Genomic DNA, 16,973 nt, shown 5'->3' with positions numbered 1-16,973 from the left:
TTCTTTTTTAAATAAGGGACGTCTCTTATAATATTGTAGAACATCTTGTAAATCCACCAATTTCTCAGGCTTTAGATGCAATGCAGCCCAAATCTTTGCCTAGCTCTAGCCAAAATATAATAGTCAACCAAATTTCTGAGACCCTTGTCTGTAACACTTTTTTCCAATACAACAGCTACTGTGGGGCTTTATTTCATATTGCAACACCCAGGGGCAGATTCACTTCCAATAGGAGTGAGGACAGGCCTTCCGATCAGGATAGAGAAACAGCTGTGGAAACATTCTAAAGCCAGTGTTCTACCTGAATAATATCCTGAACTAAAGAACAAAACACTTCAAATGTACTTACTTAAATGTAGGTTATTTTCAGTTTAGACCTTATTCTTCACATGAAGCATAATCAAAGGTAAATCTTGCCATTCGATTTTCAGCACTTATTTAAAATCTCTGTCGCTATCCTCCCAGTACAATTTAAAGCTTTGAAAACATCTTTCAATATGTGACAATTAGTAGGATTACCTGTTTTGACTGTAAACTGAGATTTTTTTTTTTACATAAATCCAATGTATTTGCACTCAGCTTTTAAAAATCTAATAAGGTTAATATTGTTTTACATTGTATGCAGTTTAACAGCTCAATATAATTAATTTGTTCTAAAATGAATCGGTGGAGTACAGTATATGAAGCTATCAATAAAATATATTATTTTGTGACTTCTGGGTATCTTTATCAGAAGGCAGCTTAGGTAACGAGCAATATTAATGAATACAAAGTGACTGGTTTACATTTGAACACTTAATTATTACTATGTTATACTTCAATGGTGCTCTAATATGTGGAATAACTAAAATACTCATTGACCTTTCATGTAGTATCCTTTATACATCCTCCGTTTACTGAAAAAGCAAATTTCAAATTGGTACTTGAGATCAGTATCTATAACAAAGCTTCCCTCATTACAAGAAGGTTGTGTGTTATTAAAATATAATTATACTGATACATTAGGAATCATGTCAGCATATTAAAAGACACTGTAATCAAGACTTGTACTTAAGTAGCAAAAATGGATGTCAAAATTAACAACAAAATTAAATTAATTTGATTCCCCCGCCCTAGTCAGTTTGAACAACGCGCCTCTGCAGCTTTAAATCTAATAAGTTCATGATCCATGAGGCCTCATTAATGGCATGACAGATGATGTGACATTTTCAATGTTACAGGCTTGTAGGTTTTATTATTTATGGATCCACAGTTTTAACAACATTACCAACTGAAATGGGACATGCACACAGCTAAATTGCCAGCCAATGCAGCTCAACAAAGCCCTGCTACACAGGATAGCAGAAATCACACCATTTCATGGTGTTGCATTGGAACACCAGAATTACTTCTCAGTTTGTACCAGAAAATGCACTGATCAAAAGCCCAGATGAAAAGAGAATGAAACGCATGTCAAGACTTGATACAGAACAATGGGGGAAAAAACGGATTTGACTAAAAAAATAATTTTCTTTTTCCAACCGTTTATATAAAGGAATCATCCGAGTGGACCAAAACCAGACACCTTTGGATTGGAAGACCATGTGCCCAGTAAGTACAGTAACAAGTCAACAATTGCCTAACATAGCCATGAAATACTGTCGGAATTCCTATAAATTCCATGATTAGGCTGGCACAAACTTTTAACGGATAATAATTTGGAATCAGAACAATTGTATTGGGTTCATACATATTTACTATACAGCCATTATTGTAAGAAACCAGATCTGCTTATGGCAGCACCTCCCAGCCTACTCCCCAACCAACCCTGGGAAGGAGGCTAAGACGTGAATGAGGGATACCATTGTCTGTAATGATTCAGAACTGGTGGCAGAGTGTAGAGGTATCACATATTACATTGCTCAGGGTTAGACTCCCTATCCAGGTTAATTTGCAGTAAACTATTTTCAGTTAGAAAGCAATTGCCCTAGGGACTACAGCGATTTCAGACCGAAGAATCTTTGGTGCCAGAACCACTGTCATAGAAGCCAATTGGCACTGAGCATGCAGTTCAGCATGCATCTGGCTGGTAATGCTACTTGAGTGGAGAGAGAGAAAGAAAAAACTAACCCAGAACCTAGCTTGGGTCTTGTTACAATTTAAAATTGTACCCCTGCTCCATTTTGAAGTTTGAGAAGTCTTGTAGGACTACACGGTTTTAAATAGTAAAGCAGTTGTGGAACAAACATTATGCAACAAACATTCTATGGATTAAGCCCAGAGTACTCAAGTTTATCACCAGGTCTGCGATGGGCCACCATATACATTTCCAGTCGAACAGTGGCATTCGTATAACTCATATATTACGTTATCAATAAATACATTGATATAGGATAGCACCCTCATGTAAACGATCAGGTCAGGAATTTGCTATGCTTTGTTCTAACAAATTAGACCTGTGCTATCGTTCTTGGTCAGCAGTGATTTGTACTCTGTGTCATCCACAAATAGATTCAGGCATTAAATGGAGTGCATTCTTGTCGATTTCCTTTTTCTTTACTTACTTGCTATGCTCAGGTAAATGGATGGACTTGTCTTATTTTCCCCATTCCTTTCATTAACGGCCTGCACGTAGTACCGTCCTGCATCTGCAGCGGCCGTTGACAGAACCACCAGCTGATTGTCCAGGGTTATTGCTCTGTTAAAAACACCAGAGAGAAATCCATGTTAGTTCAGGTGGCACACATTTTGTTACAGAAATATACCTGTCCCTCAGTGTCCTATAACTCAGCTGACAGGATGGCTTATTCCAATACTAGGAATTGTATTAAATGCTTATCAAATTAGAATCAAACGTACTCATAAAACAGTCTAAAACAGTCCTGTGTCCTTAGTAACAGGTTTGACTGTACTTTGAGGAGTATGTCAATTCTGCTAATGTAGAATTAGAAGAAATAATTTACAGTTGAAACTCAAATAACTGGTAATATGGAAACAAAAACCCTTCCTAGAAAAATCTCCTCATTAAGTAGACAATAAAGTACTACGGGGATGCGAGAGAGAAAATATCACCCAGCAACACCCATACAATGTAATACGCTGGTTTGGATCTCTGTCTATTTATCTAAGCCTGTCTGTAGGTTATGTACTAGCACAGTTTATTTATACCCCCTTGATTCCAATCAATCGTCCCATCAATCATGCACAAACTTGGTAAACCACATGTGGCCCTGATTACCAGGGCTTGATACGTAGAGAGTTTATTTTAGGGATTGCCTTGTTGAATGGAGCTGTAACCACACAGCTCACATACTATAGAGACAACAGTGCTCTACAGGTGTGCGTGGGTATAAGTGTGTGTGTGATGGGGAGGGGGTTGTATCTCACACACACAAGAGCAACAAAAGTAACAGAGAGAAGGACATATTAAAGTTAGAAATAGACAGTAAAACGCCATTCCTGCAAATGAGTTTCAAATAAAATGATAAAAGCTCACTTGACATTGAATCTGCTGCATTTACAACCGATATACAGTAACTGAATTCTAGAGAATAAAGTTAATGCAACAGAACATCTATTTAAACAAAAGGTAACTGAAGGAGGGGATGGAATTCCTGGCTTGGAAGACATGTGGTGGCAGCTGGGCCATGCTGATGAAGACCAGACCAGAACAACACAACTACATTTAGCTATAACTGAACATGCTGGCGTGTGTTGGGAATGAATGACTAGCAGGACAAAGGTTTCATTACAGTGAGTAGCGCAGAATATGCAGCAGGCGTACAAACTCATACGCAGGGGGCACGTGTGAAAAGAGCCATATGCCACCATTTGGAAAAAGGGAAGTTTGTGGCTAAACAGTTTGAGATGGATTACTAAATTACTACATTAATAGAATCAAAACCACTGGCTAACACAAAGTTGCCTCCATTAAAGCCAGTGCCATCTGTTACAGCTGTTTGTAAAGCCAGGGACACTGAAAAGCCTCTTTTCAGAAACAAGCCATACTGCTAATGTACGAATCAGGTGCTCCTCCCCAGTCCCAGCACAACAGTACAGAAAAGCATTCACTTTCTGCTGCTTTGTTTGTTTTCTCTTTCAGCAGGAGTTTGGTTGACAGAGTCACTTTTACAAGAGCGTCTTTTTTTGTTTCGCTTAGTTTTTCATGACAGTTTTCGTAATGTTTTGGTCTGGCTATTCTCAGGCCTAACACATGCCACGCAAAGTTGACGTGACTTAAATCTGTTAAAAAAAAACACAACAACAACATCAAAAAATAAAACAAATGTTTACTAGAAAATGGCTGGATATGAATAAATAAAAACAGGGAAACGTATTTCTTAAAGGCTTAGAACTGTATAAAACATAGTAAAACACTTAAAAAAAGAAACACTTGGAGATTTGTAAACTCTTTTCTTCTCAATCATGAAAAACAGTAAGTTGAATATACACCTTCAGTATATTAAAAACGCAATGCTACCGTTCTTGAAAGAATGAGTAATAAAGAAATAACTGTTCTGTATATGTTAATTTTTTTCTGTTTTATTATAGTAATAGGGCAGAAAGGTAACATTTGTTAAATTTACTAAAATAAAAATAATAATACAAATGGTTTTAAAAAGATCAAATTCCCATTGGGCTTATTTTTCTTTAGATTCTATTGATTTAAGTTTTACTATGCAGGACAGTCGCTGTAAGATTGTTACCCTTATTAAAAATGTGCACGGATTAATCTACATATTAATCTACCGGTTAATCAACTAATGCCCATAAAATTAACCAATTAAAAATGTTAATCGAATTCACACAGAAAAGGTAATTGTTATGTATTTTTTCATATTTAGTCTAACATTTTTAATAAGAAACCCAACATGCAAGAAATATGGCAGAGAGCACAGCTGTGCTCATACAGGAAGCTTGTCTCACTATGCATCATGCCAGAGTTTCAGTATGGCATTGCTGCAGAAGGTACAGGAAAAAACTGCTTGCCATTACTGTAATTGGAAAGTTGTTCATAAAATATAAACACCGCAATTTTCAGTGACTCAACTCGATTAATTCTCATCAAATGACTCAACTCGACTCCCTGCTCAAAAGACTCAACTCGTCAAGACTCATCATAGTCTTTATGATACAATAAATTACACAATCAGTTTCATTTTCAAGAACTTATTTGCCAAATATCAATAACAAATTACTTATTTGGTGAGTCAAGCAATAGATTTCTATTTATGTAAGCTTAAAACTTAAATTCAATAGAAAAAATAGTAAATACTAAATACTAGATCTAATACTACAGTATATGTACTGTATATATACTATGTTTTAAAAAAAAATTGTTTTAGAAAACAAAAAAGAACTGGCAAAGAAGCCATATTTTGCTAAACTTGTTAGTTGTTTTTAAAATCCAAACTACCACTTGCGAATTCAAACTCATGTACAATCTTATAAGTTTTGCACACAAAATAATGCACCGTACAAAAAATGAACACACACACAACCCTCTGGAGCTTTAATAATTGTATTTATTTTTTACATTCACGTAGCCTTCTACAACCACTGGCAACACACGGTACAGATGGTCAGTGAAGCTGTTGCACAGTCATCTTTGTTTTCTAGAATTCCAGAACTGATTTAATCAGCTCTAGACGTGTTTGATTAATTTAATACATCAGGATTTGCATGCTGGGTAGATGTTTTAGAGTTAGTTTGGTTAAAAACTTTTTGCTTTTTTAAAGAATAAATTCATAAAAACGAAAATGGGCAGATCAGACCACAGCAGCTTGATTTTGGGAATAGGCACAGTCAACATTACCAGACGAAAGGAGGCTGAGGACAGAACTGCATTGTTTTCAATTAATTTGAAGTGGTCTATGGATTTTGTCATAGTGGGTGAACAGATCAATTATTACACCTGCAAAAAAAAAATGTGGTTGTTTGCGCTGCTGGGGTATTTTGCATATGTTTATGAAACGGCAGCTATTTAGACAAACAACTGGGATTTTATTGTGCTAAGTATATGTGGTTAAAGGGTTTATGGTGGGATGTGTTCTGTGCGAAATATTTTTGCTATTTTTTTAAACGTATTAATATGAAAAACCCCTTTTTATCTGAAAATAACGAAAATTACTTATTTTGTAACATGCATTATTATGCTAAACTATTAGCCTTTCAAGATACATTTCTTTCTGTAATATTAAGCAAATTAGGTTGAGTTTATTGATTTTGAACTGGAGCATATATGTGCGCGTATGCAATGGTTTTAAAACTCTGATTTCACCTCAGTTGCATTACTTAGACTGTTTCCTTTGTAACTGCTATGTTTTAAGGCCTAAAAGCAAGATCTCTATATCAAATATAAAATTAAATTCCATAACATTTCCTTTCATATGGTTATGGTATCCAAAAAAAAACTATCAGGGAGTTGCACTGTTGAGAAAAAGTGAAAAACACAGGCTGCCATCAGTAAAATTGTAAATACATGAATATACATGAATATATCGAATGTTCATTAAAAAAAAATGTAGGACCTTTACATTTGCGCACCATGGCAGGACAGGACTGTTTATGACTCAATTACTTAATTAAACTATTCATTAGCTTAATTAGATGTTTTTCTTTTTAATTGTTTTCAGCTTTTAAACAGTTGGTGATTTCTAATTAACTATACAATTTTATAAATGACTTGAAATCGGCAACTTTTTAGGAGCCGAGGACAAAAGGTCTAATTAAGCACATTATTCGTTCAATTAAGGGTTTAATTAAGTAATTGAGAACTCAGTTGGAATGAAAACCAGCAGACACAGTGGGTCCCCAGGACCAGGACTGGGAAACCCTGCTCTAGAGCCCCTTTCACAGTGGCACTCCTACCTGGGTCTCGACCCGGGTTCTGGCTACCCGGGTCACAATCCCGCATAGTGTGAAACGACACACCTGGGTTGTACCTGGGTTGACTCGGGTCCTAGTGACCCACGTCAGGATGTGGGTCGACAAGCTTTGACCCGGTTTGAGCGAGACAAAATGCATGATGGCCGTTTGTAAGCCGATGAAATAACAACAGCCACACTTGTGTGAAGGTTTTACTTCTGCAAGGAACGTTTCTGTTTATTCTGTTTAGTCATATTTTTGTTGCTTGAGACACGCCATGATCCAGATTGCAGCACGGATGAAGAAACATTTGCTCTTATCAACATTTGGGCCGACAGTTCAATCCAGAGAAGCTTGGATGGAAGCGTTTGTAACAAGCTGCTTCCAGGGCATCGATAGGCACATTGTGTACTTGCATCTGTCACCCAGGTCAACCCTGCTTTATCAAGCAGTATGAAATCGCGTAGCCAACCTGACCCAGGTAGGTTCCGACCCGGGTAGAGCATACCAGTGTGAAAGGTGCTTAGGTGTTTTGATGTAACTTCTAATTGAGTCGTCCAAAGATTGCACAGTACTATGTGAAACACACCTATCTAAGAATAAGCACAAATGTCTTCAGATGTCATCTAACTCTTTTAATTGTGAAAGCTTAACGTCCTTTAAAAAAAGGATGCCCTCTGTTTACATGCCAGTCTTAGATATTAATTTCCTCCGGCATAATAAATACAAATGTTATCAATGTAGATGTATACAGTATATAGAACACAAATTGGTAATTGATTTTAATTTTACTTACAAAACTTAAATGGCAATTCTGTTGTACTCCCGCTACTTTGCGTGGTCATGTTATGCCTTAGAAGTAAAGATCATTAATACTATTTCTTTAAATGAATATTGAAATGTATTTATTATACAGAAAATATATGTTTTCCTGATAACTGTGTTTATAACTGAAGGATCTGGGGCAATATAAATCTTACCTGCTTTTAATTTCTTTCCACTACATCCAGTGCAAGCACAAGTAAATCAGTAGTAGCTGTAATTGATACCAATACATACGCCAGCTAACCAGTAGAGTTGTACATAAATCAATTCATATAGCAAACCAATAGTGTTGTACATAAAGCAATGCATATGCCTGCAAACCAATAGGTTTGCAAATAAATTCCAATACATATGCCAGCATTACATGTAGTTGTGGCTATAAAGAGTGCTTTTTTTTCCTGAACGGTGCCTCATAGATGTTTGAACCCTTTATAGGTAAAGTGCTTGTTAGACTAACATTACCAGGATAATTGCTTGCTAACTGTTTTAGATAGTCCCAGGTACAACTGAGTCCTGTTTGACTGCAAATGTAATCAGACTCCCTTTTAAGTGCCTCAGTGAAACAGCTGTGCTGTTTTACTCGTCCCAAAATGTAGCCTGTTTTCTACCCATACTCTTTTCTGCCTTTGTGCATTGTCTATACTGCTTCCTGACTCTGCTGCTTCCTAACTGCCAGTTTGTCCACCCTATCCACTGTGACTTTCTCTGCTATCCCAGTCCTCTTCTCCTCTCACGCTCACAGAAACTCTCACCAGCACCACTCCCCCTATCCTCTGCTTCCTCCTGTTCTCTCTCTGGTGCTCTCTAGAGCTGCCAGTCAGTCTGCAACAAGGCTGACTTCATCTTAAATTTCACTTCAACTTCAATTTCTAGCCCTTACAGAAACATGGATCACCCCTGGGAACACTGCTACCCCAGCTGCTCTCTCCTCTCTCTAGTCAGCTCTCACTCTCCCCGTTCCTCAGGACAAGGCAGGGAACTGGATTACGACTTTCTCCATCCTTGAACTTCTCGATACCTGCTCTCTCCTCCATCTCTGTTAGCACTTTTGAATTTCACGCCGTTGAATTGCATTCTCCCTCTCATCTGTTCCTTATTGTTCACTATCACCCCACTGGTCCTCCTGCTCAATACCTTGACGAGCTTAACTTCTTCCTCTCTTTTATCACCACATCTATGCCTATCATTTCGTTAGGTGATTTTAACATTCATCTCTCCAACTCGACTCATTCTGCTGGCTTCCTCCCTCTTCTTGATTCCCCCTCTCCTCCTACTCACAAAGCTGGCCACCAGCTGGACCTGATTTTCTCCAGAAACTGCTTTGCTCCGTCCCCTACTATCACCCCCCTTTCAGACCACTTCTTCATCTCCTTTTCACTTCTTCTACCCTCTCCCATCCACCTCTACCCTTCTCCCCCCTATTGACACATTCTCCCAGCTTTGAGCAGACTCGGCCACCATAACTCTTTCTTCTTCTCTCACCACAAAGCCTTACTCCTTCTGCCCTGTAACAAGCCTTGGATAAAGGAATCTGTTAGATAAATACATAAATAAATAAATAAATAAATAAATAAATAAATGAATAATAAAACCTGGAAATGAGCTGAAAAAAGTTGTGCTGATTTTTCACCACAGCCTATAGCATCGGTACTGTTTCATGTGTACATACATGATCATTGGAATGATCTACAGTAGGACTGGACTGAGGAATTTGGGACGTCGCTCAGTAGAATATATAAGGAGTAGACAGTACAGTACAAAGCCATGAGCAACCTCCCTCCACCTGTCAGATTAAACTGCTGGAGAGGAATTTTATTTCAAAATGAGGTATTTCTCTGTGGATATTTAACACTGCACAAAGAGGATTACCACAATATCCCTGTCACATCTTGCAATAAAATAAAATATAAAACTGAACTGGGCATTTCTTCTCCAGCACCCCTGAAGACCGGTCTGCACAATACTACCCATATACCAGTTCATATGTATAAACCAGGGCTTCTCAAACTCGGTCCTGGGGACCCCCTGTGGCTGCTGGTTTGTTAGACCTTTTTACTTGTTTTCAGCTCTTAAACAGTTGCAGTTCAAGTTACTTGTCAAATGTTATAGCTAACTTGAAATATGCATTAGGTAATTGAGAGCTAATTGGAGTGTGGCCATCTGTATAAAAAGGAGGAGACATCGTTTGTGGCTGGAGAGGTAGTCAGGTGAGTCTAACTGTGTGAAACTGCGTTTTGTTTGCATCTTTTCAGTAAATGCGAATGCCCAGCCTGACAGCAGTGTTTGTGTACGTTTGCTTGTTTTGTTTAAATCTTTCTTTTGGCCCTCCTGTCCTGTTTATTTGTTTTTTTGTTTAATAAATGTGAGAATTAGCCTAGGTTAGCCGGAGGTGAGCATAGGCTGTGACACCTGTCGCGTAATTCGGGGTGCTCTCTCGTTGGTTACTAGTGATGACGTCAGAACATTTACAATTACAAATTACCAGAGAGGGAGATAAAAATACTCGTCTCTCTCTTGCTACCCTGTAATTATAACTAACAACAAAGCTGTGTACAGTGATGGTGCAGATTAGGCAAAAACTAGTTGATTATACAATTATCACCTGGATTGTGCCAGCTACCTACATAATCTGCACGATGTCCTTAAAAAAAAGCCCCCCCCCCCCCAGCCTTATGGCAGAACCACCCCTGTATTGAAGGCTTACAAAGCCAACACTCCCCAATCATTTCTTCTTCTTTTCCACCTTGCTGCTTGGAAGCCATTTTTCAGCTTCCAGTATGTATCCTCTAATCTGTTTACCAGTGATGACTAATTCATTCAATTTGGACTGCAGGACATGATCCAAAAGAGTTATATATATTTTTTTGCAGTGCCTTCCCAGCCCTAATGGGCCAGCCAGACGATGAGACAAATAAGAGTTCTTCTCCAGCACAGAGGGAGTTGTCTGACACGTATAACAAGACGGGGCTTCACAGTCTATTTTAGTTAAAACGACAGAACAAATACAGCCGGCTTCATCTCTCCAGTCCTCCTACAGGAGACAGCAAGGCACTATGAAGATGGCCCCTGTTGTTAATTTTGTTCCATTGTTTTCTATTATGTTGTATGGACATAATCAATCACATTCTCAAGGGGCTATAGAAAAACAAATGAGGCTGTTTGTACAGTGCTTTCAGCTAATGGATTCAATAACACACTCCCCTTTTCACCAGGGATTCGTGTCACCATGAAACGAAGTGATTCATCTTTTTAACTGTGTCTTCACTATCTGTCTGTCTCAAACAGGTTTGTGCCCAACCAAAGCAAGTTTTTTTTGTTAGCTTTTTTGTTTGTTGCAATTATCATATATTTCCATACATTAAGCTTGTGTTGTCAAACAGGAGAAAAGTTTGTCGATTGATCAAAAGTACAGAAGTGCTACTGTGAGAAAGGAGGGACAGAGGGGGTCTTGGTTTCATTAACACTGTCAATAATTTTGTCAGTTAGAGCCGTGACCTTAATCTTCTCCCCATCTATCTTCATGAGATGTGCTGTACTGATGAAAACTGAACACACATATATTATCACTCATGTCCTCTTTTTCTCCTTTGTATCCTCGAGCCATGAGACACCTGTCCAAAAATCTTATAATCCACTTTCTATTATTTAATACCCAGACAAAGCCCCAAACTGCTGCAAAAATGTATTTTGTGACAAACGGGTGCTGGTAGTCTCACAGCTTAACTTGTGAAGAATTTAGCAAGTCAAAAGAAACAAGGAAACAAGATAAAGGAGAAAAAGAAAGCTACTGTATATCTGAGAGTCATTCGAGCCTCCAAAACAGTTTAATTGAAGAAAGGAAAGAGGAGAATTCTGCTTATTGGGCTGGGTTTTCCTCTTTCCCATATGAAGTTGTGTGGAAAATGCACCCCTCCATTTAGGACACACATTACAGTTTAATGGGAATGCCATATGAAAATAAATGACAGGTGGGTTTTTACAGAAAGACTGATTATTTATAGGACAGTTGTTGACTGAAGTCATGCCTTATCATTACAAGGGGGAACAGGGATCTCTGATAGTGAGACCAATCAGGTTATTGTATTTTTGTTTACCAATCACATTTAGATGTCAGGCCTCGACATACATGCAAAATAGTAATCTTCATTGAAGCATGTATTCTCACATTCAGGTGACAATACAAACCCTCTGGTGTTAACAAATAAATTCCTTTTTGAAACCAAACTTTATTAAAATATACATAAGAAGGAGGGGCATTCTTTAACACTCCATGAAGAGTACAAATAATTGCTCTATAACTGCTTGTGCAACTGATCCCCGGTTCGTGTTCAGTCTCCTCCCCGTTTCATCAAACAAATATTCTAAGGTTTTGGTCCCATGTTAGCATCTTATTTTATTGATTTATTTTTTTTGCTTAAAGTTTAAATATAATGAATACAAATGAGTTGTTTTTGTAATAGAAATAATAAGAAACCTGTGAAAGAGATTCACAATGTTGCATTTAAAAGCACCTTTGTAAGAGCATGCGTTTCGTTTCGACAATACCGTCCAAGGTGAAAATGAAGCCGTGGATAAACGCTATGGACCAATGGGACTTGAACTGACTACACTGTTTCCATCATCTTGCAAATACATTATATATATATATATATATATATATATATATATATATATATATATATATATATATAGAACCTCCTCCCGTTGAAAACCACGACTGGAGAAAACTGGACTGCAACTCCCATTTGAAAATCAATATCCACAGCAATATATTAAAAGTTTATATTTTATTTATTCATGTCGAGATCAATAAGTACACTAGAAACATCGGTGCTACGAGTTTTGACAATTCTATCTTCCTCAGAGCACATCGAACAAATGTGTTTGCCTGACCCTATAGTCAAACACAAACATTCCCTCAACTTATCATTGAGTGCACATTTGTTCGATGGGCTCTGAGGAAGACAGAATTGTCGAAATTGTCGAAAAATAGTATTTATAATTAAGGAGAATATAACCGTGTCACACGGCTGGCTGAGTGGTGACAGCAGAACCAGGAAATGAATAACACAGACAGTGAAATGAAATGATGAAAGCGCTTGCTTGCCCCGGTTTATTATAAAATAAAACGGTGGACGGACAGACAAACAAACACGGTGAGTCAAACAGTTATTATTATTATTCCTTTTGTTATATTTTATTTTACCTCCTTCTCCACACCCGTTCTCCACTCACCGAACACACAACCCCGAGTGAGTAAAACGTGCATCTATATATACTGTTGTGCCGGGATTCAATTACTAATTAATTATTCACTTGAATCCCAGTACGTGAATTAATTATGTGCAACCTCGTGCTCACATATTATATACTTTAAATGCACGTGCAGTGATGTGCAATTCCGTGCCTAAATACAATTATACATTTTAAATAACTCGTGCTGCACACACCCATTTATATCCCGTGCAGCCATCTCTATACACCAACATTAACACACCACACGCAACATACAATACAGAAATGCACACAGGGGCGGGGCACATTGCCCCATATACCCCCCCTTGTGCGCAGCACACATGGCCTCAACGGCCACCTCCCCCCTTAAAAGCCCAAAAGTCCAGCACAAAGTCCTGGGCCAGAACTGGAGGCTTCAAGGGGCCCCCAGGTCGTAAGGCTGTCAGCAGCAATGCTGACAGCAGGGTGGCACACTCCTGCCATTCTTCTGCTGCTGGTGGTAATTCCAGCAGCTTCCCAGCTGACAGCGGAAATGCTGTCAGCAGAGACATTAATAGTCCCCAGTCTGGCTCCTCCACCCGGGGTAGTCCTGGCAGCGGCGGAAATGCTGTCAGCAGAGACATTAATAGTCCCCAGTCTGGCTCCTCCACCCGGGGTAGTCCTGGCTCCGCAAGGCTGCATCCTTGGGCGAAGCGAGGCTGGCATCCTTGGGCGAAGCGAGCCTGGCATCCTTGGGCAAAACGAGGCTGGCATCCTTGGGTGAAGCGAGGCTGGCATCCTTGGGCGAAGCGAGGCTGGCATCCTTGGGCGGTTCCGGAGTCAGGACCAGTCGTGGTGCTGTGGTTGGCCACTGTGGCAGTGGCTGCGGCGGTGCTGGCCCTCTTCGTAGCCGCTGCGGCCGGGCTGTTTTCCGCTGTGCTCCCCTCAGCAGACTATGCAGTGGTTGCTGAGGAATGTCAGCATCAAGTCCTGGTACTTTTTCTTATTCAGAAAACAAAACAAGCCAAGTACGAAATATTATTCTGTATTAATCGTGTCTTTATTTTGAATGTTATAGTAGCATTTTTAATATTGTCCCTGATTTTAGAGGACTAAAATGTCCTCACCAACATAATTTTTCTCAGAACCAGTTGTTTAAATAAAATAAAAAAAATATTGAGGTGAAAGGTCAGCTTTTTCTTAAGGGACAACAGCAGGGTAAGGCCTGTCTTGATTTTCATGAAACCTCTGTGTGGGGATGTCACAAAGACGGCCGGAGTGGGTGGCGTCAGACCAGAGCCAGGAAATAAATAAACAGAGAGATGTGGTTTGGTGAAGCTGGGCGCGTGATCGCGCTCAGCATTTAATAAACAGCACAGAAAATAAAAGGTTGGAACACAAAAACAAAACAGGACACGGCACTTGCGCCAAAATAAACAGACATACAAAACGACTAAACACTAAACAGACGGTGCAGGACAGACGAACAAACACGGTGAGTACAAACAAAACACTTATATTTACGATCTTATTTTACTCCTTCTCTCTCACCCGTTCTCCACTCTCTGAACACCTAACCTCGAGTGACTAGACGTGCATCTATTTATACTGTTTGTGCTGGGATTCAATTACTAATTAATTATTCACTTGAATCCCAGCACGTGAATTCATTACGTGAAACCCCGTGTTCACATATTATATTTTAAATGCACGTGCGTGATGTGCAATCCCGTGCCTAAATACAAATATACACTTTTTAAATACACGTGAAACACAGACCCGTTTATATCCCGTGTACCAATGACTATACACCAACATTAACACACGCACGCAACATACAACATATAACACACAAATGCACACAGGGGCGGGGCACATTGCCACATATACCCCCCCTTGTGCGCAGCACACATGGCCTCAACGGCCACCTCCCCCCTTAAAAATCCAGCAGTCCAGGACAAAGTCTCGGGCTGGGAAGGGAGGCTTCAGTGGGCCCATGGCTGGAAATGCTGTCAGCTCCCCTGCCGGTAGTGGCACGGCTGACAGCATGCTGGTCCCGTCCTGCAGCGAAAAAGCTGCGGGGGCAGGTGGTCCCCCGACCTCCCCCTTCTTCGTAGCCGGCAGCTCCCTCCTGTGGGGCTCCGGCCACAAGAACTCCTGCAGCGAAACTGCTGCTGGGGAAAGTGGTCTCCAGACCTCGTCCCCCTTCTTCGTGGCCGGCAGCTCCCCTTTCTGGGGCTCCGGCCACCGTACTCCCTGCGGAGGTACGGGCAGCAGAGGCAGCTCCTGCTCCTCTGCTCCGGGCGGTGGCGGAGGCAGAGGCAGCTCCAGCTCCTCTGCTCCTGGCGGTGGCGGAGGCAGAGGCAGCTCCAGCTCCTCTGCTCCTGGCGGTGGTGGAGGCAGAGGCAGCTCCAGCTCCTCTGCTCCTGGCGGTGGTGGAGGCAGAGGCAGCTCCAGCTCCTCTGCTCCTGGCGGTGGCGGAGGCAGAGGCAGCTCCAGCTCCTCTGCTCCTGGCGGTGGTGGAGGCAGAGGCAGCTCCAGCTCCTCTGCTCCTGGCGGTGGTGGAGGCAGAGGCAGCTCCAGCTCCTCTGCTCCTGGCGGTGGTGGAGGCAGAGGCAGCTCCAGCTCCTGTGCTCCTGGCGGTGGTGGAACCAGCAGGTATTCACCCTCTGCTGGTGGAGGTGGGAGGGGCCATCAGTCCTCCCACTGCGGTGAAGGTGGAACCAACAGGTATTCACCCTCTGCTGGTGGAGGTGGGAGGGGCAAGCAGTCCTCCCACTGCGGTGGAGGTGGAACCAGCAGGCATTCACCCTCTGCTGGTGGAGGTGGGACCAGCAGGTATTCACCCTCTGCTGGCAGCTTGGGTCCTAGGGCTGTGGAAGCCCCGACTTCCCTCTCTTCGGGCTGTGGACGCACCGACTCCTCCCTTTTGGGCTGTGGACGCCCCGACTCCTCCCTGTTGGGCTGTGGACGCACCGACTCCTCCCTGTTGGGCTGTGGACGCACCGACTCCTCCCTGTTGGGCTGTGGACGCACCGACTCCTCCCTGTTGGGCTGTGGACGCACCGACTCCTCCCTTTTGGGCTGTGGACGTTCGGGCTCCCCCCACTCAGGCGTAGGACGTTCGGGCTCCTCCCACTCAGGCGTAGGACGTTCGGGCTCCTCCCACTCAGGTGTAGGACGTTCGGGCTCCTCCCACTCAGGCGTAGGACGTTCGGGCTCCTCCCGCTTGGGCTGTGGAGGCAAAACCAGCAGGCATTCTTCCTCTGCTGGTGGAGACGGGGACAGCAGGCATTCTTCCTCTGCTGGTGGACCTGCTACCTGGGCTGCTGTTCCACTTATAACTGCCTCCAGGTAGCTGAGGACCAACCCCACACCTTCCTCGCAGGTGCTTACGGTCTGTTCCCTCGCATATGCCTCCCATCGCTCTCTGTCCATAAACCGCAGGAACTGGACGACTACTGGGATAGACTGGGCCTCCAGCCCAGCATTTTCCAGCATCCAGTCCCGCACTTTGATGGCGTCTTCTGCCATTTTTTTTTTTTTTTTTTTCTTTTTTTAAATCCAAACTGCGGTTCCTGCTCTGGCCTGAGTCCTGGAGGCGCTGTCGATCCCACGCAGGACACCACGTGTCACAAAGACGGCCGGAGTGGGTGGCGTCAGACCAGAGCCAGGAAATAAATAAACAGAGAGATGTGGTTTGGTGAAGCTGGGCGCGTGATCACGCTCAGCATTTAATAAACAGCACAGAAAATAAAAGGTTGGAACACAAAAACAAAACAGGACACGGCACTTGCGCCAAAATAAACAGACATACAAAACGACTAAACACTAAACAGACGGTGCAGGACAGACGAACAAACACGGTGAGTACAAACCAAACACTTATATTTACGATCTTATTTTACTCCTTCTCTCTCACCCGTTTTCCACTCTCTGAACACCTAACCTCGAGTGACTAAACGTGCATCTATTTATACTGTTTGTGCTGGGATTCAATTACTAATTAATTATTCACTTGAATCCCAGCACGTGAATTCATTACGTGAAACCCCGTGTTCACATATTATATTTTAAATGCACGTGCG

The 16,973-nt window shown here is 41.5% G+C and overlaps 1 protein-coding gene across 1 annotated transcript in view; it reads right to left on the bottom strand.

The window, feature by feature from the left end:
• Positions 1–16,973, bottom strand: part of LOC117431182 (protein sidekick-1-like) — a 368,061-nt gene that overhangs the window by 138,639 nt on the left and 212,449 nt on the right. Inside the window, exon 5 of the mRNA XM_034051879.3 lies at positions 2,544–2,677. Within this exon, the coding sequence (XP_033907770.3) occupies positions 2,544–2,677 (134 nt within the window). The remainder of the gene's footprint in view (positions 1–2,543; positions 2,678–16,973) is intronic.

The sequence above is a fragment of the Acipenser ruthenus genome, chromosome 22 (genome assembly GCF_902713425.1).
Source record: "Acipenser ruthenus chromosome 22, fAciRut3.2 maternal haplotype, whole genome shotgun sequence".
In the NCBI taxonomy this organism is placed as follows: Eukaryota; Metazoa; Chordata; class Actinopteri; order Acipenseriformes; family Acipenseridae; genus Acipenser; species Acipenser ruthenus.
The sequence above is the reverse complement of the archived record's forward strand: the minus strand, read 5'-3'. Positions and strand labels throughout refer to the sequence as shown.